The sequence below is a fragment of the Watersipora subatra genome, chromosome 9, assembly GCF_963576615.1.
Source record: "Watersipora subatra chromosome 9, tzWatSuba1.1, whole genome shotgun sequence".
In the NCBI taxonomy this organism is placed as follows: domain Eukaryota; kingdom Metazoa; phylum Bryozoa; class Gymnolaemata; order Cheilostomatida; family Watersiporidae; genus Watersipora; species Watersipora subatra.
In genome coordinates this window covers 51,494,139-51,518,874 of record NC_088716.1, presented here as the reverse complement: position 1 = coordinate 51,518,874, position 24,736 = coordinate 51,494,139, and the positions used below count along the sequence as shown (strand labels likewise).

At 36.7% G+C, this 24,736-nt stretch overlaps 1 protein-coding gene across 1 annotated transcript in view; it reads left to right on the top strand.

The window, feature by feature from the left end:
- LOC137404082 (uncharacterized) overlaps positions 1–23,528 on the top strand; it is a 257,551-nt gene extending 234,023 nt beyond the window's left edge. The window contains exons 4-6 of the mRNA XM_068090239.1: positions 18,880–19,101; positions 21,290–21,580; positions 22,917–23,528. Of these exons, the coding sequence (XP_067946340.1) occupies positions 18,880–19,101; positions 21,290–21,580; positions 22,917–23,017 (614 nt within the window). The 3' untranslated portion in view covers positions 23,018–23,528. The remainder of the gene's footprint in view (positions 1–18,879; positions 19,102–21,289; positions 21,581–22,916) is intronic.
- The last annotated feature ends 1,208 nt before the right edge of the window (positions 23,529–24,736 follow it).

Genomic DNA, 24,736 nt, shown 5'->3' with positions numbered 1-24,736 from the left:
GTCTAGACAAATATATAGATGAACAGAAAGCAGATTTGATTTTTCTATCGGAAACCAAATCAGACCACAATAATCACAGTTTTGCTAACTGTGTCTACACAGGCCGAGCCAATAAAAGCAATCCGAATAAAAAAGGTGGAGTGGGGATTATCTCCCATAACTCGTTAACAATTGATAGACAATCTCACCTTGAAAAAGATGGTATAGATGCTATATTTGCCACTATTACAATTGGCCACACTAGACTACTATGCTGCTCAGTATACATAGGCCCAAATGCTTTCCAAGACCTCAAAACTTTTCTAAACATGACTGAGCAAGCTTATAGTCAACTAGATAAAATCAAATGCTCCGGTATGATGATAATTGGGGACCTAAACTCCAGACATAGTTCCTGGGGAGATACTACTGACAACAAATTTGGAAAATTTGTATCAGATTTCGTAGATAATAAAGACCTTCCAATTATCAACAAGTACGGAGGAAACTCCTTCCTGTGCGACCAAGGTGGAAGTAGAATAGATTTGTGCATGGTCTCGAATAGCATATTAAAAAGTTTTGTTGACCAGTATGCAGATGTTACAGTGGAACTCTTCACTGGAGCTCCACATAGGGGTCACCTCCCCATCTGGACTATAACGGTATATATATACGGTATATATATACCGTATATATACGGTATATATATACGGTATATATACGGTATATATATACCGTATATATATACCGTGTATATATACGGTATATAACATATACGGTATGTATATATATATGGTATATATACCGTATATATACACCGTATATATATCGTATATAGGCTATATACCGTATATATATATACCGTATATATATCCCGTATATGCTATATACCGTATATATATAGCGTATATATGTCGTATATATATATACACACTCATATATATATATAGTATATATATACATATTTAGTATATGTGGTTTACACTGTAAAGTAAAGCACTCAATAATCGAGTCGATTAGAGTTGTGTATGAAGTTTATTAAAAACTACAGGTTAAAATCATTACTACTAATAGTTTCATGCAATCGCGTTGCAATCTTCAGGTAGATTCTACCTAGCTTACTACTATTACTAGATAACAAAATTTTCAACGCAATTTTAGCAGTGTTTTTCCTTCATGACCCTGTGTTGAATATGAACAATGTTTTTATTGAACAAAGGCTGTTTTCATCAATTGTTGTTTTTTAAAATTCACATTGTTTTGTTATCTTTCTTATCCTGCGTATTTTTTATATGATTATGTAGGAAAATTGAAACTAACAGTTATTGTTTTATTTGGTTTAACTACAAATTTGCTTGTGAATATTTCTTCCTTCTTCCACCTGAATCTTGAAGTTTTGACATTCCCCATTCTATATGGCCTGATACTTTTTTCTCATAAATTCTCTTTGTGATGGTTGAAATTTAGAGCACTGAATTTGACTGGTCAATACAGTGTCCACTTAAATGGTTTACATCATTTATTCTAGCATACTAACTTAACATGCCGCCAAATCTTCATAGATTTGTCATAGATATATACTATTGTAAGTAAGGAGACATAAGGGACATTGTGTACGTGGTACCAATATACATGGTATGTATTGAATATGATCGGTACATGTGACATGTATTTATTTCAATGCTTATGGCAACAAAAATACTTCATCAAAATGCTGTACTCTTACCTTCAAAATTCATCATTGCAACATCTTTTTTTGCAAAATATGTAGGTTGCCACTGAATTATGCATACTAAATTTTAAATCTTTACGGATATTCACGTATTGACATAGAAAGCTAGTGTCAATGGGTAAGAACAAAATTTGTTGTACAAATTGGATAAGTTCTGTGGGAGCCAGTAAACATTATGAATAGACTAGATGTCTATAATACACGAAGTGGCGATCTATCTCTTAGTGAGTCTATACTTGAAGAGGCAGTTTATCTGGTGACTCTCTCCTAGGAGTCACCTTAAACAAATACTTCTAGTAAAGAGCACTCCTTGTACTACCCAACATTCAGATAAATACTGGAGAAGATCATGAGGATAAAAAGATGCACTGAGTCAATCTTAAAGAGAGATAATGATGGGATTACGGCTTGCTGAGAGTTATAGAAACACTGGTACTCCCAAAGTTGAGTTTCAAGTGAATAACGCCTTTGAGATTTGCTTGACTGTATTTTGATTCACATACATATATAATAATGCTTCATGTCAATACATCAATCAGTGATGCTGTAAGGTGTATATGCTGTATACTGAGTTAGAATATAGCAGACTACTTGAGACAATCTAAATAATTTATAATTTTATCAAAACTCAACAACAATGACTAATATCTTAAACAACTACAAAGTCTGCCTGGTTCACAGTATATTCACCTGAAGATAGACTTATCATTGCATGCACACTCTAAATTGAATAAAACCACTGCAAGATGGTTATTCACACTCTTAAAGCTTTGAAAGTAGCAGTTGAGTCACACTGACAACACAAGATCTTCTGTTGACAAGGTAATTGAGACTGATTAAAAACCAATCATGAAAGTCTTGCCTACAATTACATCCTTACTGTAATTAAGTTACCATACAGAGATAGTGTAGCAACCCCTGGGTGTGCTGCGCAGGGCCGACAAGAGGCTCATGTTTCTATAGGATGCAATAGTAGAGCAATTATTGTTTGACGCCTTATGTCAAGGCATATGTGTGCATATGAAGCAGCAGAACAGCAAGACCTATGTGCAAGCGCAAGACCGATGGTAGCTAAGACAGTTTCCATGGCATGAAGATGGCGCATCGCATGGGTGTTTCACATCTAGACAGCAAATCTGAATCATCATAAAATAAGAATGAGATGGCGGTTTCCATGATGACATTGCAGGGCCATATGAGGGTGTCTTGCTACGCTATCATATCACTTTCCATATGCTGTCATTGTATGAAAACTTAGTAAATAAGAGCCGCCTCCATCCGTCTGTCCAAATCCATGGGCTGATTCTGGGATGTAATATTACATCACTCAGGATTTGAACTCATACATTTGGTTTATCAACCAGGCACGCTACTAACGGCATCACTCAATCATCTTACCATATTGTGGAATAATTGTGCAGTCAATTATTACATCTGATGATCTTTTAACACAAACAGAACTGCATAGATACTAGTGGTTGTAGAATGGCAAACATCTTCTTGTATACAGAATGAGATCGTTGTCTGGTGACTCAGGGTTTCTACAAAATGAGAATATAGACAGGTCACCAGGGTGACCAAGCCTGATGAGTGCGCAGTGAAGCTTTAGTTTGAGATATAGTTGTAATAGTTTGAGATATAGTTGTGATAGTTTGAGATACTGTATAGTTTTGATAGTTAGGTCGTCTATCAGCTTCGGTAATGCGACAGCATCGCAATACCTCAGCGACAGAGATAGCCTGAGGCTTTGGCACTGGTTTTGGATCATGAGATTCAGTTGACACATTTCAGTGTCATATGCTATCCCTGTGAAGACCAGCAGACAGCCGTTCATATAACGTGACAGTTAAAGAACCCACAACAAATCTGTCTAATTAAATGATCAGCTGATGTATAATAAATATTGGAAAGGAATCGCTAGATCAAGTTGCGCTCTGTTTAAACTAGAGTAACTTTGGTATCAATGTCGAGTCTTTAAAAACCTGAGCTTACAGAACCAACATATAGGTAGCGTAGCATAGCTATAAGTATTTCATTGTAAATTTGGCTTACGTAACTTATTTTCAATTTATCAATGTTCAGTGACAATTATTTACAATTAGTTTCACAGCAGCTGCTCTTCAGCAAAACTAGATTAGCTAAGTAATTTCATTCAAACATTTGGTTGTCTCCTTGTTGTAATCCCGGTGGGGGAGACACCGGTGACCACCCTTCACCAGCAAACGCTTACCACGCACCTGAATTTCTTTATAAACTCTGTTTCCATGTTTCATCATATGAATACTCATATGGTCAGCGTTGCTGCGTCACATTCTCAAAACCTCTTTACTGAAAACAAACAAGACTGTCTTATGATCAATACTAGCTTATACCTGTAACATGTAACACTGAATTTACAGGCTTATAAAAGAAGGAAGGTATGAGCAAACACGCATGCATGGGCAGACAATTTACAAAACAACCAACAAGTCCATTATCTATAATCTTTATATAAATAATCACGTGCTGCTCCTTACACCATGCTGCCTCTAACTTCTTCCGTAATATTTATAATAAAAACATGGTTCACCTGCCTGCACTCTTTTGCTAGTTTCACTCAGCTAGATTCATGCTGCCGATAATCAGTAATGCAATCAATATCGCTATAGCAGCTGAAACAAACATACAGTCATATGTATTTTGTGCTGTTTGCATTGGATCAATCTAAACAATAAATTATTTATGCTGTGAACAATACCAGCTGGCATTGAAAGATGTAGAAGGCTAATCCTCAATAAAGGTTGTGCTGTGTACACAGATGGCCTAGATCTGTAAAAATGGTACCATCAGGGATATAGAAGGGTACAAGTACTTATGGGATATACAAAGCAACACTAACTGTGAAATCGCACCGTGTCACAAAGCCATTACCGAATACAAGGAACCTATTCAGCAGGCTCTACAAAACCAAGTCAGGGCAATAAATGCCTATACACACTGTTAGTGATGAAGTTTGAAATTAGAGCAGTTGAGTCACATGACAACCAGAACCCTCAGTCTATTCAAAGTCCTAAAGCTTTGAAATTAGAAGCATTTGAGTTACACTGACAACACAAGACCCTCTGTTTATAAGGTAACTAGCTGCATTAATCGTGTTCGGGAACAGATTTACGTAAAACAATAGTTTTATTGGGAGTTGTCTTTCATATTGTAAAACAACTCCAAATATGCAATCTACTAAAATTTTTGTGCTGATCAGACTGCATGCACATATGCAGTCGTGAATGTCAATAATGTTGGAGAGACCAATGAAAAGATGCAATGTGTTCTACAGGTAGTCTACAATGCATCAGTCTCAAACCACTCAAATCGGAGTTGTCCTAATTTTGTACAGAACTGATAATGAAATTGACATTGCTAGGCAAACTGAAGTTCTTCAAACTAGCAGTATTGAAAAGTTTTTCAAATTTTAAGAAATTCTAGAAAATATTTTGCTATTGCACTGCTAAGCTATTGCCAGCATTTATTGCATTGAGACTTCTACATGCTTAAAACACCAATCATGACTCACCAGTTCTTCGTCTATAGCCTGTGTTTTGACATGGTATATATAAACTGTGCAGCAGTAGTGTGGTTGTGTTGATAAAAATTATTGTCGATAAAATTTACTATATGAACTACATATATGGCCTCTCGCCTTTCCAACGTAAGGCATTACATCTAGAGCATTTTTGGACATTCTTCCCATATAAAAATTCGGCCCTATGCTGTGTTGTAGAACTGTAGTCAAGTGCAAAGTTTTCTGCCTATACACGGTGCCTGGTAGCAGCTGCTGTAGTTAGTGCATCTTGCTGTTGTCTCTGTTTCATCTGCTCTGAAAATTCAGCACGCCGAGCAGCTGTTGTAGCTAGTGCATCATGTTCTTGTCGCCACCGCTGCATCTGCTTGGAGGTTTCTGCACGTCTGGCTGATGTAGCGGTTGCTCTGAGCCGTTTGAGTCACTGCCGGGTCGGCTCTGCAGTCTGCACTTCTAGCAGCTGTAGCATCTATTCTGGCCTGCTCTCGATGTACCTGTGTTTGTTCAGCAGTTTCTGCTCTTCTAGCAGCTGCTATTCTGTTTTGTTGTAGGCGTAGCTGTGTTTGCTCTGCAGTTTCTGCACTTCTAGCAGCTGCAGTAGCAGTTCTGTTTTGTTGTGGGCGTAGCTGTGGTTGCTCTGCAGTTTCTGCTCATCTAGCTGCTGCATTGCGAATTCGGTCTCTTTCTCTACGGGAACCAATCTGTTCTTGCGTTTGGGCATTAGGCTTTTTGGGAGGCATTGTACTGCTTCAAGCGTTTCTAAAAGTGAATGAGATGGTGTGCTTTTTTGTAATATACGCTGCTCGCTTTCTTCTCACCGTCACCTATCGCAACGCTCGGAGTGTCTATGCAAGTTCTGTAGTAGCTGTAGTTCTGTAGTACTCGTAGCTGGAAAAAAAGTAAAAGTAAGTCAGCTGCAGAAGGAAATGAACATGCTTACTATCACGAACAGTTGCAAATCCAACGTTTTAAGTAGTGGAGGTGTGGCAATTCATAGACAATAGAACATTGAATAAGAAGTACTAACCTTTTCGGTGTAAAAATTTAGCAGGTAAAACGCTGTAGCAGTACCCGTGCAAATTCTGTAGTAGCTGTAGTTCTGTAGTACTCGTAGCTGAAAAAAAAGTAAAAGTAACTCAGCTGCAGAAGGAAATAAACATGTTTACTATCACAAACAGTGGCAAATCGAACGTTTTCAACCCTTTCACTGAAGTAGACTCATTCATGCGTTTTTTATGGTCGACCGTCATAGACACATTTTTGTGACTTTCCCAGCAATTGCTAGTAACTGAATTTTATTATTCTTTGATAACATAACCAATGATCTTTAAGACTTTTATGGTAGTGAAAGTGTTGTTCAAAGATTTCTTTATAAAATTAGCCTAAAATTTAATTTTAAGTCTCTGTTTGAGAATTTCCAACTTAACCACTTCGGGTGCATGCGCCGCTATAGCGGTTTCGACTATATTCCTTTCAAGTTCATCAGCCGGCTTTTAGCCTTTGCGTAGTTGCATTACTCATCCATCTATATTTAAAGCCTGCCTACAGTTACACTATATCTACAAAGCTAAGCATGACCTTCAGACATGTTTACAGACATGGGACTGGTCAAACAGCTATGGTCAAATTCAAGTAATTTGGTTTAAAAGTTCAACATCGCGATCAGTTAGTAACAACGCGTAGTAGCTATTAGTAGATGCGTATAGGCTTCAATTCAGCAATAGAAATGGCAGACTTCCAGTCGAGTGGTGACAAAGATAGGTTAACAGCTATAGAAGGGACTGTAGATTGCATTTTATACACAGTATAATGTTTTAATTGCTTGTTATTATATATACTTTTATACATTTATATGCTACCCTTATTAGTCAAATATGTTCGTAGAATACAAATTTTAATAAAACCGCTATTTCATGCTACTTTCAATATTTATTATTTATAATTTTTGCAATAAAGATAATATGATCAGATACGGAATTTTCTCTGCTTTCCAAAAAGTATATGTGTTCTATGTGAAAATGTGAGTGCTTCTATGGTTAAAATGACAATTGGTTGACCCATGTCATTATTTGTAAAGCATCATGATTTAATTGTATCTGAACGCGAAATTGGATTATGCAATTGTACCCGAAGTGGTAAAAAACAACCGTTTTTTGTGTAAGTTTGGAAAACGCCACCGAGTTAGAAAACAATTACTTATGTTAATGACATTATAGCCGATTCAGATTTTTGTGATTACACAGATAATTAAAAAGCAATATCAGCACTGACTCTGATGGTGATAAAAGTAATGGTTTTGTAAGAATAAGGAACATTGTGGAGGATCGTTTTGCTTTGTAGCTTCACATCGCTTTATCAATGCACAAAGTATAGATACAACAAACTTTTTGTATAGCAGTGCTTGTTAACATGTTGGCAAAAGGAAATATATAACCAAAACAAATGTTCTAGATGGAGTTTAAAATTGAAAAGATATTGTATACATATTAAGCAATACCGGCAAAATGGCTGGCAGTAGGCCGATAACTAAATTTGTACATGGACGCAAGTGAAAGGGTTATGTAGTGAAAATGTGGAAATTCATAGACAATACAACATTGAATAAGAAGTACTTACCTTTTTTTATGTAAAAATTTAGTTGGTGAGAACTGTGTTTTTCCATTGACCGTAAGAAACCAACGTTCGCGTGACCTTCTTGGTACACCTTGGCAGTAAATATTAATCGCATGTAAATTATTATTCATTATTTTATTTAATGATTAGTACATTTGTATAGCTGTACAGGCACCTTTGTATAGGCCGCAGGTCTCAGGACGGTGCTTTTTAACACGGCAGCAATTTTGCTGTTTCAAGCGCACCAGTGTCGTTGAGCACCGTAAAGAGGCGCGCTAACCGGAGATGACGTGTTTTGTGTAAAAACGATGAATAGGTTATGTATAGCTTGGCGTGTACTAACCGGAGATTCCCGTTAACGCGCCCTAGATACCTAGTAGCGGCTAATAGTCCGAAAAGTACGATACTCTATAAAGCGGACATACAGAAAGACAGACAACGATTGCCGTTTATACATGTATAGTAGATCACCCGTTCTGCCTAACGCCAAACGGTGAGAATACCGGCTAACAAGGTAAATAAATAGGATCGCTAGTGCGTTGGTATGACAACAATTTAAGTGACGATAAGTGATAGCATAACGAGTAAAACAGCGATATAATAAAAAAGGGCATACAATAAAATAAGTGTAGTATATGCTTAACATTAAGCTATACCTTAAATAGTTGAAGTAGCTTCCCAAGCACGTCCAGCAAGCTCACCGTCCTAGACAAGAAGGCCTTTCCGATATCTCCGTCAGCTGTCGACTATCTTTGCCAGTACTTCGTGACCATCCGTTAGGGTCAATGTCGTTCTTACGATACCCTACAATAAGACAATAACATGAGTTACGACAAGTGACAGCACAACGAGTAAAACAACGATAAAATAAAAAGGACAACACGTACAATAAAATAAGAAATGCAACGTCATGGCCCGGCGTCTACCACAATATTCATTTTTGTGTTATGCACTTCACAACCATTAGTCTTTTCATGATAGTTCACAAACTAAAGAGCACGACCTTTTATGCTTTGGAGCAACCCACATTTCATCAGCTGCTTGTGGAGCACTTGAAAGAAATTCTATTCAGATTTTGTGTGTTATATCATGGTTAAGATTGATTGAGATTTTGTTTGCATACAAGCAGGCGAACTCTTTGTAGACAACCTGTCTTTATTGTATTAGTCACGGATCTCCCGTTATATCGCGAGACAAACTCTCTTGTGTAAAAGCACGTAAAGCATAATATTGCAACATCTCCCTTTTCAGGAATAAAACGTTCACCCCTGAACATCCTGGGTTAGCATATACATAAGTAAAATTTCAACAGATTACATACAACTTAACTAAAGAATATTAACCCATACATAAATAACTATCCAACACATTATGTAAGGCCTAACTAAAAATGTGTATAACATAGTGTTTACACAACTGGACAGTCTTCATAAAACAGGATGCCAAGGCGTTCAAAGATCTAAAACTTGTCGCTGTTTTATGACACGCCCAAAACTGGACTTCTTAGCAGTAAAAACAGGTGAACTGTCAGCATTTTGACTGAAACAATCTAGGGCTGTAGTTTGAAAGGAGTCTGGCAGGACAGCTAACTCCTGAGTGCTCCTTTCAAGACAGGTACCTTTAGTATCTTGAACTACATACGAACAAGGAGCAGTAGCGTTACTGACCACCTCAGCTTCACGCCGTAAGTATCTCACAAAAACTCTGTCACCAGGCTGTAGGGGAGGCTTCTCAACTATCTTATGACTTTGATCATAATTTACTTTACTTTGGTACCTCGACTGCGCTTTCTTCTCTACCACCCTAGTAATGTCTGGGACCTTGGGACTAAGCACTTTTGGTAGCACTGGAACTGTAGTTCTCAATATATGTCCCATAGGGAGTTCTGATGGTGACGCGCTGTTCTCTAGTGGAGATGTTCGATATGCCAGCATTGCTAGATAAAGGTCTCCAGACTTTTTCAACAAAGACTTTACAGTTTGCACAGCCCGCTCTGCTGCACCATTTGACTGAGGGTGCTTAGGAGAGCTGGTAATGCGATGAAACGCATACTGACGAGCAAACTCATTGAACTCTTGCGATGCATATTGCAGACCATTATCAGAGGTTAGGAGCTCTGGGATTCCATGTTTTTCATGCTTTCATGTTTTCAACAACCGCTCTGCTTGACAACTCCTTAAGGACAGCAACTTCAATAAACCCTGAATGATAATCTACTAGCAAGAGGTACCACCTGCCATCATAAAAGAACAAGTCGCTACCCACTCTTTCCCAGAGATGCTCAAGAAATTTTGACCTTACTAGAGGTTCACGAACTACATTCGTGTTATTTCGACATTCCACACAATTTCTTACCATGTCTGCAATCTGCTGCGACATGCCAGGCCATCAAATAGCTTGTCGAGCTCTCTCCCTACACTTGGTTATTCCCAAGTGACCTTGGTGGACCAACTTCAGTACCTCAAACCTCTCTACTGCTGGGATAATAATCCTGTCTTCAAACACCAGAATCCCATCAACGACTGAAATCTTATCTCTATTCTCAAAATACGAACGTAAAGCACCTCATCAGCTGGTAAATAAGCTGGCCAAACTCCTCTCACATATGGAAACAACTGAGACAAGACAGCATCTTTCTCCTGCAACTTCCTTATCCTACTCAACCTAACACCTGAAGCGCATCGACCCAACGCCAACATAGCAAACTCTTCAGCATCTTCAACCATGCCTACGTCAACTTTTGAAGGGATCTCCTCAGACGATCTTGACAAAGCATCAGCTAATAGGTTTTTAGTATCAGCAATATGTTCCATGCTGTAAGAGAAGCGCATCAGGCGCATTCTGAAGCGCTGTATTCTAACAGGCAGCTTGTCCAGCTCAATGGTACTTAGCAGTGGAACCAAAGGCTTGTGATCTGTTTGGATTTTCACAGCCAACCCTATGATGTAATTTCTAAACTTCTCCCAGCCCTACACAACAGCCAAAGCCTCCTGCTCTATAGTAGCATAGCGTGTCACTAAGAGTCCTTGAGGCTGCTGCGACCATTCTCAATTGACCATCGGGCTGTACTTGCAACAAGGCTGCTCCTAAACCACTACGACATACATCAGTCTGGAGTACCGTGGGATACTGGGGGTTGTATGCAGTGAGCCGAAAAACTCTTGAATACTCTTGTTTTACCTCTTTAAACGCCTTGTCCTGCGCATCACCCCAGTACTAGTGTACATCTTTACGCAGCAGCTCTTTCAGTGGAGAGAAGAGATCTCCAAGACAAACTGAAAACTTACTCATTTGATTCACCATGCCGAGGAAACTACAAACTTCACTTACATTTTTAGGCCTCACAAAACTTACAATACCTTCGACAGTTTCTGGACAAGCACGGTTGCCTTCTGCAGAAATAAGCTGACCTAAAAACTTGATAGAACTGCATGAAAACTCACATTTTGAAGGATTGAGCGTCATGCCTGCTTTTAGCATTCACCCAAGAACTGCTCTGACTCGACTATCATGTTCTTCAGCATTTGCTCCAAAGACACACACATCATCCATGTGTATAACTACTCCTTCTAGTCCACACAAAACCTCAGAGATAATCTTTGAAAATATTTCTGGGCTAGACGACAGGCCAAAAGGCAAACGGTTATATGCAAACCTGCCGAATGGTGTCAAGAAAGTAGTTAGCAAACGAGCTTCATTTGTCAGAGGAATCTGGTAAAACCCGGTATTGGCATCCAATTTGGTAAAGACTGTTCCCCCACTCAATTGAGCTAAACTGGACTCAACGTGAGCTATGGGATAGACTTCCCGTTTGACCCACTTATTCAATTCGGTGTAATCAACGCAAATACGGACCTTGTCATTTATTTTAGGAACCACCACCATAGGAGCACACCAGTCTGTAGGTTCACTGACGGGGAAAATAACTCCACTGTCTACCATGCCATTTAGTTCATTTTTGACGTGGTCTAGCAAAGGGTAAGGCACAGAGCGCGGGGTACCTATAGCGAATGGTTTACTGTCTGGTTTCAGAACCACCTTAGCTTCCTGTTCCATTTTCTCAAGCCCACTAAAAAGTGCTGGGAACTCAACCATGAACTTGCTGTCACAATTTAAAACTTCGTCAATATCTCCACTACGGCTAACCAACCCTAAATCTACACAAGCTTTTCTACTAAGTAAAGCTCGATTTTGCTCTACTACATACAAATATTCTGAGCAGACAGCATTATTCACAAAGAGTTGAGCCTAGAAGTAGCCCAGCATGGGTATATGTGTGTTACCAGGACCTGATAAAACTTTGTTGGGGGGCTGGAGTTTGATGCCTCCACATAGTTTTTTTGGAATTACTGACACATCCGCACCCGTGTCTAATTCAAAAACTACGGGCTCAGGTTGGCCACCAACCCACACCAGCTTACTCCAAGCATTATCATTAATTTTATCACAATTGTCAACGCAACCTAGAAAGTATGGGTTCACGGCACAAGACAGGGAGTTGACATTCTCCGAACCTTCACTTTGGGAATTTTCACTTTTGGCTAGATAATTTACTTGCCCTTGTCTTGGTGTGGTAGACCTACACACTCTAGCAAAATGATTTCATTTATTACACTTTCTACATAAAACTCCAACTGCTGGGCAACTCCATTTTGTGTGAGCGGAACACCCACACTTTGTGCAATTGTCTTTCGAAGGTTTACTACCACCGCTAGGCTTGTTTCACAACTGTTTTACATAGTCTACTGAACTAGCTTCAGACACAACAGTCTTAGAAACAGCATTACTAAGTTTTCGAACGTTTTTGTCTACTTGTTTGGCTTGCCGGGCCATAGTTATGGCCATTTCCTCTGTAAGTGTGTCAGTATCCATTTTTTGCATCTCACGGCTAGTAGCGTTGTCTAAAATACCGCCCACTATTCTATCTCGCATCTGCTTTGAACGCATGCTCTAAATTCACATCTACCAATAATATCATTCAGAGCTCTAATATACTGTTCGAGTGTTTCCCCTACCATCTGATCTCTTCTAAAAAACCTAGCACACTAATATACTTCTTTGGGGAAAAGTATTAGTCAAACCCACTTTTCACTTTTGAATAATCTTTTGAGTCTGTATCAGACAAACCTAGACTTTGAAATATGCTACTGCTACTCGGGCCCATAGTATAAAGTAGGCTGTCTATCTGGACAGCAGCGTCCTCTTTGTTCAGTTTTGAGATTGTCCTAAAGATCTCCCATCTCCTACTCCACTCCTCCCAACGCTCTGGGACAAAGTCGAACTCCGCAGATGGATTAAACTTGGCCATTGTTGTTGCAGTGACAAAATAATAGTAATAAAACCAAAAAAAATACCCAAACAAACAGTACACACACACAACCCTCCACAAGCAGTAATGCAACAACAACAGTAATATTACAGTTACAATAATGACAATATAGTTAGCAGCAGTAGTCACTCAGCATGGAGAGATGGGAGTAACCAACAACCAGAGACACGAGCGGAAAAGAAATCGCTGTCCTGTAGTATATGAGTAGTATGGCTTATTGTAGCGGCACTATAACGTATGCCTCTAGACCCGTAGTTAGCGGCAATAACAATACATCGGACATCAGGCAGCAGATATGGACTACAGTAGCTGGTAGTAGTACATCCACATACTCTTTTAGAAGAATCCAATTGTTATTATTAATTATAAGCATCAACAGAAGAATAATAAGGTACTTAGCTTCGGACTTCCAGGGTCACATCGAGGTTCGCCGATGTGACCCGATGCCTGTGGCACGCAACGGAGTTCCGTTTATTTTTGACTGGCCACCATGTTATATCATGGTTAAGATTGATTGAGATTTTGTTTGCATATAAGCAGGCGAACTCTTTGTAGACAACCTGCCTTCATTGTATTAGTCACGGAACATCCGTTATATTGCGAGACAAACTCTTTTGTGTAAAAGCACGTAAAGCATAATATTACAACTTTGTGTTGAGCGGATAACTTTAACTGTTTGCTTAGCAGCGCTCATAACTAGAGTTGAGAGACTTTGATTTTATTCTGATGCTGTGCTGTTCATTTTATTGCTAGTTTTTTATATCTTGCTTTCCTCGTTTTGTTACAGAGACTTATTCATACTCTACTCATACTCTACACGCTACGTACAATGACTTATCATTTCCGTCACTGTATGGACCGTTAAGTATTTATTCTGATAAACTATATTCTATGTTCTATATAGAATATAGAACATAATTACAGTATAATTCTATATAGAACTGGAGAATAACTGGAGTTGAGCTCCAGTTATTCTCCAGTTATATATTTTCAGTTTGTCCTGTGTGTGTTTGACCAGCTATAGCTCTTAAAGTCTTTGAACATTAAATTCCATATCATGATGGATTTGACTTCATGGAGATTGCAACTGCAAGTTTTAAATCCATGTGCTCTACCACTGAGCTATGCAAGGTGTGCTGATCCACGGCCATATACAGTATATCATATACTGTATAGCGTATGCACACGCTAAATGGCATACTATTTGAAACTCTATGAATTCTATAAAACACGCATCGAAACACATGTTTCGAAACATGTTTTTTCAAACTTCTATTTTTGGTTTTTCTGTCAAGGCCAATTCTTTTTACACGGACAATTGTATCACCTCCGTGGAAAGAGCCTCGACATTCTCTCTCTGTTCGGTCGGACAAAGATAGTACAATATCTCATTTTTATATTTGTACCAGTATTGAGAGGTAACAGTATTGCCGTATTCAAAGTTTTGATGGATATAGCTTCTGCTGGAACAGTAACCTTTTTTATACACACATAGACACTTCTAAGCAAGAATTGTTATTATTAATTCAACATATTCATGATTTTTATTCTGTTTTTTTTCAGTTTGTATTAGTTGTATCATTACCGAATCATCTTTTATTGTAATTGTAGCAAAACCGACTTAATTTATCTATTACTTGCTAATTATTTCACATTTAGATTTAAACACTTTTATAGTTGTTTTATTTTGTTTCTTAATTTATTTAAACTGCACAAAACATTTCTTTCATGATATGAAATTTGGAAGTTACAGTTGTTTGACAGAGTTTGCAAACATTTACAGTTTTTTTTATTTTTTTCTCAATTTATTTAAACTGCACAAAACATTTTTCTCATGATATGAAGTTTGAGAGTTTGGTAATAGTAATGGTAATGGTTGTTATATGTTAAATAAAAATATATTTTGTGTGTAAATAATTTTTTTATCCCGACAACGCCGGGCATTCATCTAGAGAAGTTTGTAGATTGTTGAGTTGTAGCCTACTAGAGCAAAAATCCCTTTCTTAGCTCTTTCTGATAGATAAAGGTATAGTAAGTTCATGCTTGTGCTGAATTAACTGGCATTAATAGCAGCTGAGTATATAATAACTTACTTTATGTACTGTGAGTTGACTATACAACTCAGGGCTAAATACTACTGTACAGATGAATTTACCTTGTTTAGTTGTTTTAAATAATGCGTTTTTGTTCTTTTGTAATTGTAGGAAGTCAAGTCGAATTGTCTGTAGATTCAACAGGGTATCCTTCATTCTACAGAGATGAGTCGATAACTTTAACCTGTACCGCTAGTGGAGGTACAGATGTTACCGCTGTCTACCTGGCTAATGGTGCCAGCGCAGCAGACGATAGGAATGCTTGTGGATTAGATAGTAATGAGAAAACATGGTTTCCTACTAATGCTCTGAACATACCAGGTTTTTCCAGAATAGATGAAGCTTACTGTGTAGCTGCTGCAGCTGCTGCTCCTCCATTCATCTTCTCCATAACAGGAACCATATCAGATTACTTGCTTAGTGCTGACTTCAGGTGTTTCGCTGATTTCACATCAATTCGTGTCAACTCTTCATCATTTCCTATTTCAACTATTAATGGTAAGTACTGTCTTTGTGGAGTTTTAATTAATTGATTTTAATTCTATTTGTAGTTCTATGCTAAGCATACTCTTCCTTTTAGTACTACTTCTACTAAGATTAAAAAACTTGAAAAGTACGATATAAAGCACAGCTCGATGATGAACTCACACAAATTTGTTATAGGTTTTATCAGAAAGTATCAGTATTTCTTATCATTTGTGACTGTTTTTGAAGTGATCTGATTGGCAGAACGTTTCAAGATTAAAATCGTTAAAACTTGATCGTGGTTAAAATGCTCAGAAGAAAGAATATGTCCAAAAAACGTCACTAGCTGATATCGATGTGATAGTTTATATCAGCTATTGCGTTCAACTTGAAGCATCACTCGACTCTATTCTGTTGGTCTCCTTGCAACTATAAACGTCGTATTCGCGCTTTTGCATGATATTAGTGTTTTAACTGCGATCAAGTTTTATTGATTTTATTCTTGAATCAACCTGGCCATCCGATGACCTCAAAGATCAAAAACAATCACAAATTATTGAAAAATATTGAGACTGTCTGATAAAATTTACTAACAATATCATGCAAGTTCATGTTTAAGACAATTTTGAGTGCCACTGAACCAAATTATGTGAAGAAAACCATTGCTGTTCACATATAATGTTCTCTTTTGTAGTTAAACCTGAGAATCTTGTAATGAACAAACCAGATCAGATAGTAGAGGGTAAAGAGTTCACATTCAACTGCACATCTACTGGAGGGAGTCCTGACTCTGTATATGACTATGGTTAGTGATATACTGAGATGAGTCTTTATACTATTTTATTGCTTAACTAACAGTACACAAAAATATATGAATCTATTAATGTTTATATCTATAATTATATGCGCATACCTCCGCTACAGTTATTCATGGATAACTTTAGATAATAATCGCTTTTTCACATTTTGCTGCAATTTCTAGTAATACTCCATTAATCATTTTTATTTCTCACAACTTGAGTTAAAGCACTAAACAGGGGGTTTCATAACAGAAATTTGTTATACTTTTTGACCCCTTGTATTATATAAAGTAAAAAAAATGGTGATCAACAAGTCTTAAAGAGAAACCGGTCATTATTGGGGATTGCACGAAACCCACTGGATGTAGCAAGATTATCTGATTGCTTATATCAACAGAGAGGAAAATCATTCGTAATTAACCATATCCATTCTTCTGACAAAATTCAAAGTTCTGATTGGTTTTTGAGCGGCTAGTAACAATCAATTAAAAGTATATGTTGTTACTATAGTGGAGAAACAAGCTAATGGAAGTTCAGGATTGGCCATATGCAGGTTTAGTTGTAGAAGAGGTGATAGAGAAATATTCAGCAAACATATTAAAGCTTATACTAAGTAAAGTTGAAACCAACATTATATATATTCTATATTGTTTGTATATTTTTGTAATGTCTTAATTTTTATAAGCCTCCCTGTTTTGAGAATCTGCTATGTTTGTAGAGAACATATTCAGATATAAAATTACAAGCATTTGATGGAATTTTATGACATGTCGTAAAATTTTATATGATAAGTCAATAATAAAAAATCGATCATTCGTAGAAGTTTATTTTGCTAATAAGTCTAATAATTATGTTAGAATGCTGTAGTATATAAGTAACCTCAAGTAACAGAAATTTATAGCCGTAGTTTGTATATTAATATATTAGTTTCCCAAACAAACTGATACCTATGATGCAATTTCTGCATTTAATATTTGCAGTACTGAGGCTAGCTTAGATGTTTTTAAAAGTTGCACAAGGTTAGTTTGCAAGGAAAAAAGGCTAAAATTAGTGTTGATTTCTTACTGCTAGTGTCAAGGATGACAAGTAAGTACTGAAGTAACATTATTTTATTCTGGGTTCTCCTGAAGATCTAGTTGTTATGTAGCTACACTTTCATTATGGAATTAAAGGAGATGTTTATTATTTTATCTATGTGTTACAGAAGTGTTGAGAGGAAATATGGTTGTTGTGAGAAGCAGTAGATACACACCTGTCAAGGAAGATAGAGATGGTTTGACTCTGAGATGTAAAGACACAACTCATTCAGTTTTAGAGACTGTTTACCCTGGTAACATAATTATGTCAGAAGATGTGGAGCCGCGCTGTAAGTTTAAACTGTTATTATATTGTTTGTGATACAAAAGTGTGTAAGCCTTGATGCTGTAACATGCTTCAATTTTTTTGTCTTATTCAAACGACAAGCAAGGAAACAACTCATCATTTTGACTTTTTACCTTGGATAGTCTTATTTAGCCCTATGAGATTGTTCTTCTACTGTATTTTACGACCAAAACAATTCAGACTGTATATTCTGAGTCATGGTTTGCACTATAATTGTGCTCAATATGCTTGGATGCTGACCCATCTTTAGAGAAGATTTTCATGTTCTTATCAGATTAGCTCAAATAACTCAACTGACTAAATGATCACATTGGTTCCATAGAATACTTGTCGGTTCCTGATAAAGTGTTTGCCTGTAAGTTGTGTTCTAAGGAAACTATTGGTTCATTAGAACTCAACAAAATTATAGCTGTAGGTTTACATGACACACGCAAAATTGACAAACCCTATATCAAAATGATTAGATTTATAATTGATATAAATTAAATGATCAGCTTTGTAGAAAAAATATCACCAACCAAGAAAGGTTAAATCTGAGGGATTTATCTGATTGTGACCAAATTTACTAGCAATGTCGCAAAGCAATAAACATAGTAAACAATATAATGACACATTGGACTTGATCATCTATTGTAGACGATGACCTTGAAACACTATTCATGTAACCACTGCAAATATAACTTTACCAACTATCAATGCTCTAAATAAGTTCTCATTAATTAAACTGAAAATACTGGTCCTTCAAAGTGACAGGAACCAACAGACAGACATCCTTTATACTTCAGCAAGTTGATTTATTTAGAAAGTAGCTAAATTTTAGTTATGGATAACTACATGACTGTCCTTGTGAGTTATCTCTACTTCAAGTTTCTTCCATTATTATTCTTCCTATCTACAATAGGCCTACTACCATTTTTATCCTGTTACAGATATCGACTATGAAGAGGAGCCACATTATGATTTAAAACATAACCCTGGAGGGCCTCTTACACTCACTTGTAAAGTGTTGACCGACTCTAATTCTAACCCTACCCACGAGTGGTCATGCAGTACTTGTTCAGATGCAGATGTGTCTGATCAGCTGGTAATTTCTATGAACTCTTGTCAGAATGGTCAAACAGAACAGTTCAGCTGTACTGCATTCATTGAATGTGAGTGTTCTCGTTGTGGATCACGCATGTTTCCAGTTTTAAGTGATGACTTCCTGTTAGTGATTTATCATGTGGAATGCAGCAGTCTCTCTCATACTCTCTTGTACGCGGTGTCGCATGCAAGCTGTTGCCACATTTTTTTGTTGGGATCTTTGAACCCAGTAGTTTTTTGTGAAAGTAACTTTGTGCATTTTACCCCAACATCATCATCTAGCGTAGCCATCAAAGATTCACAAAGAATTTTGTTTTGAGTTGCTAGACTTACTCCTCTCATCATCAAAATACCGTTTCTTTGAAGAGTATGTTGTTACCGTTACATAATAATTATTCATGTAATACTTATTAAAACATGGTTATCAATAAAGTAATGAATAATATAATATCATAGGATGGGATTTAGTAAGATGTCTCTAGCGGCGCTTGGTTTAATACTGGTCCAAATCCAATTGGTCTAATGGATCAACTTGTCAAAATGTATTTACTCTAACGACTTTTTGTGTAAAACCGATTCGTCTAATAAACTATTTGGTCTCATGACGATTAGTCTATAATTGATGTAAAGACAAAGATAGGAATACAAAAACCTAAATCACATATTTGTATCTAGTACACGCTCATTAGAATAGTCGAAATATTATTGGATTATATATAAATTCAGGTAACTTTTCTGTACAAAATCTTTAAAATTACAAAAAAGAGATAGAAGTTAACATGATCAACAATATTATAATTATGCTGCTGGCTCAAAATTGTAAATAATGTGCCAGCGCTAATCGAAGCGCTAAAACATAGTTATTGTTTTTGCTAAAAACAGTTATATAAACAGCGAATATAGTATTTCGCGTTCTTGCTTACAATTTCGAAAGATAGCCAGCCATCCGCAGTAAGCTTCCCCTTTCCCTCTTCAAATAGCACAGTTTTACATATACAATAGCTTGCACATTGTCAGATGCTATAACCTAATGGTAATAACCTAATATATATATTTCTCAAAGTATGTCCGTATGTGTGGCATTCAAGCTATAGCTATTAAAATCTTGGAATAAACAATCTGTAACCATAAAAGATTTAAACTCAGACCCCACCGTTCACCAGCCAGACACCCTACCCAATAGGCCACAGAGATCGACTTGTTCACTTGCTGATATAAGTCGCTACGTGGGAGCACATACCCAATGGCTTTGCATACCACGCAGGATAATTGCGTAAGTGATTGTCATTAGTTAGCTTACTAAAACTTTCCATTGGCAATGTGCCAGGCTAATAGCAAGTGGCAGGCAACTCTCATTACTTCTCATTTTTTATAAGCTGGTTTTTCGTACCGGGGCAACCTAGAGTAGCACAGCTAGTCAGTCATATATTTGACAAGTTAACTTAAGAGCAAATGCGTAGTTGGGCCAATCGTACCAAGAGGCTAGTTCACTTTAGACAACTTAGCTTTGAACCAGATGAAATTGGTCTAATTCTCTGAAACCTCATTACATTTGTTGTTAATAGTAGAATAAGTACAAAAGTAGCTGTGTCTGTCCGTCTGTCCAAAACCACGTTTAGAGTTTAGGTAAAAATGCAACTCATACTCAGAAATTCGGCAGAGCAGCCATTTGCACTACCAACTAAAAAAACGAAACATGAAAAGAATATCTGTAGAAAGCTTATATCTTTGGCTTACGGAAGAGTATTTACCTGCCTTCAGGCAATATTATTTTCCAATAGCAAAGAGTTGGTAGCAGAACCTATACAGAAAAACTAAAATTCATACCGTGCAGTGTAAAGCTAAACCTTTGTAAGGGTATATTATTTAAATGCTGAGGTATGTTGCAGGCTATAGATGGTTATATTTGTCTGTACGATGACATGATTTTATTATATATTAAGGTAAGGGATATGGTTAGGCAGCATGATTAAAAGTATTTGATAAATTTCATGTACACTACGGTTGAACCAAAAGATTATTGGATTGCTAAACTGAAATTTATAAACAAGTGTATACACGAAACTAAGTTAACTAAAATGATGAGCTTTAAGGACAATTTCATTTTAGTGTACTAGCAATAATATTAAACTAATATACATTTGCAGTCTTTCATCTACTCATACAAACTGTCAATGTTAAAACAATGTTCGCATGAAAGTACTAAACTGTCAGCAATCTAATGATGTAATATTGTTCTCAACAAACTCCTTGTAGTCATGGATTCAATCATCATCACTTGGAATGTGACATGGACCTCGGGTATAACCATACCACCAACCACCCTGCAAACTGTGACATCTAATAGACCCATACCACCAACAGCCCTTCAATCTGTTACATCTAATGGATCCATACCATCAATGACCCTGCAAGCTACACAAACTACAACGCAATCAACCGTATCTGTTGGATTGACTGTTGGTGCTACTGCTGGGATAGTTATTGGAGGGGTAGTGCTGATAGGAGTCATAGTCATCATCTTCTGGTTCAGCCGAAAAAATAAAAGTAATGCAATGGTATTCCCTGAGTATTTGTCTTTGAATCGTTTGAACAGAGTATTGTCTATTCCCCATTAATTTCACATTGCTAAATGTATGTAATGTGTACAAGTTGCTGATTTCTATGCGTATAACATAATTTTATTACCATTTGGCTTGAGATATCTAATGAGAGGGCTGTGCGGTTTGACAACTGTGGTATGTGACAGCGGATACAGTTTTTGGCCGTGTCATTTTGTGATGGAGATGTGTGTGAGCATGTACACATCTAATGACCATTATGTGCTAGAGGAGTAGGTGAATGTGGATGTATCTCGTAACAACATCATTTGGAGGTAGAGAAGTATGTGAGTGTACATGCATCTAGGAGCAGCATTATTACATGTATATGGTAAAGAAGTATATGAGTGGGTATACATCTAGGAACAGCATCATTGCATGGTATATGATTCGGTTAGTGTGTATACATCTGGTGACAGAATATATGCGGTTGAGGAGTATGTGAGTGTGAATACATCTAGGAACAACATCATTATGTAATAGAAAGGTATGTGAGTGTGTATACATCTAAGAACAGTATCATTATAAATTGTATGGTAGATGATTGTGTGAGTGTGTATACATCTAGGGACATCATCATTATGTGGTAGGGAAGTATGGGATTTTGGATACATCTAGGAACATCATCATTAATTGGTAGAGGATTGTGTGAGTGTGTATACATCTAACATCATCATTATGTGGTAGGGAAGTATGGGATTTTGGATACATCTAGGGACATCATCATTATGTGGTAGGGAAGTATGGGATTTTGGATACATCTAGGGACATCATCATTATGTGGTAGGGAAGTATGGGATTTTGGATACATCTAGGGACATCATCATTATGTGGTAGGGAAGTATGGGATTTTGGATACATCTAGGGACATCATCTTTAATTGGTAGAGGATTGTGTGAGTGTCTAAGGACAACATCAAAATAAAAAAAGAGAGGTGTGTAATATGGATACATCTACAGTAGGAGTAATATTCTGTGCTAAAGATATATGCTAGGGCAAACGAAGTCTGGTGACAAAATCATGTGACAGGAAAGAATGCCTAATGAACAGCACCAAGGAGGTATGTGAGAATAGGAATCGCTTTCCAGATGACATCATGGCCCGGTAAAAAAATTTAAGAAGAGGACTACCACTTTGGTACAGTTCTAATGGGTGGCAGTTCTTATGGGTGGAAGTGGTATAAGTGATAATAGGTACTGCTGCAAATAACTTCCATGGCACATCAGAAAGAAACTTAAGGGTGGCACACAATTGTCTTATGATATATCTTTGTTGCATTCCAGGAACTGGAGAAAGTACCAAAGATCCTGCACACATAAAGGTATTCGTGGTCTGGGACCAAGTTACTAGCTCTGATACTGTAAACACTGCACCTGTATATTAAAGGATGAAAAGAGATCCAACTGATCATGTCTACAGTGTTGTTAATAATTCTAGTGAGTCACAAACATATCAATATGCTAATGTTGAACCTATGTATGAAATGACCAAGAGGGAGTCAGCAGACCATGTTTACAGTGTACCGCATGAATAATTATCTATTTACATCTCCATTTTCATGCTGGTCTTTCTTCTTTTTAAGCAGATTCTTCCCTTTTTCTAAGCAGATTATTTGCTCGAACACCGTTAGCTTTTATTTTATTTTTAGTCTTAAATATTTTATCTCATCTGATATTTTAAACTATCTATGCACTTTTATATGCACATGGGGCACTTTAATTAATGGCCGCACATACTGATAACCGTATGCATGGTTTTACCTTATACTTTCCAGCATTATCTAAAACAACGTATATATACTAACTATAACAAATATTGTGACAACCTAAGCTTCAGCAGCTACAAATGCACATTTTTTAAAACTGTTAATATTGAAGAAAGTGTCATTTCAAATACACGACAACGGAATCAACCTATTTTGATCATTTGTACTTATTATTTTCTATTAAGAATTTAAATATCCACAAAGCAGTGACATATTTTTTTGTTGCTAGATGTATATTTTAAAATAAAACCGAATAAACATTTACGCAGATACTCAATTGAGCTTACTATTTTTAATTTAGGAACATCTAACAGTAAATAAGCATAATAATTGTGGAATGGCTAGTCTTCCAAAGAAACCTTATGTCATTAACAGATGTGCGAGATTTATTAACAAACATTCTGCAAAATACTACGCAGCTCTGTTAACTGAATAGTTAACAAGTTTTTAGTTGTTGCTCAACAAGTTGTTTAGCAAGGTGTGAAAACTGCAGATAGAAAAAATGCAATGAAGTTGTAGATGTACCAGTTTTTGTAAAACAGAATTCTCAATGAGGAATGCTAACAGAAGCTTCGGTAAACATAGTGGAGTACATAAACATTGCTTGCTTCAAACGTGCTTTTAAAAGTCATATACTAGTCAGTATACCATAAATTTCAATTAGGTTTTGCAGGAAGGCAAAATTTAAAAGACTTGTTAATGTAGACTGGAAGCCATCTTTATTTCAATTTTTTTGTATTTGAAAGCTGGCTGTTCTAAAACCTGAAATTAGTAGAGACAACTTATATTAGAAAGATTTAATTTTTTAAATTCTTCTTTAATGATAATTTTAATTAATTTTCATTTATGTTGAACAATTGTGTAAATAATTGTTGCAATATAAATTATGCTTAATTTTAGGTTATAAATGTTGCTGTAGCTGTTGTGTTAGGTCAGTTGGTGTTTTTTGTTTTAAACATACATTACTCACAAACTTAAACAAATCATTCTCTATTTTAAAGGAGCCTCTCTTTTGCATGAGCAATAAGAGACTACTATATTATTAGTATATCAAAGCAAGTATAATAATATAGATTAGGATAAAAATATAGTCCTAACAAAAATATAAGTTTTCTCCTGTTGAGTTCAGCATGTTGTATTTCAAATAGCGTCAGGTTCAGCGCACTCTCTTTCTTTTAGCAAGTATAAAACATTGGATTTAGCTACTTAATTTTGATACGGTAGGTTGTATTTGAGGAAGTAATAGTTTTAGTGCACTTTGTTAGCTACAGCATGGCATTGAAAATTAATTGATGTACAGAGCTCAAATGTGGAGTTGTTCCCTCTATTTCAGTCACG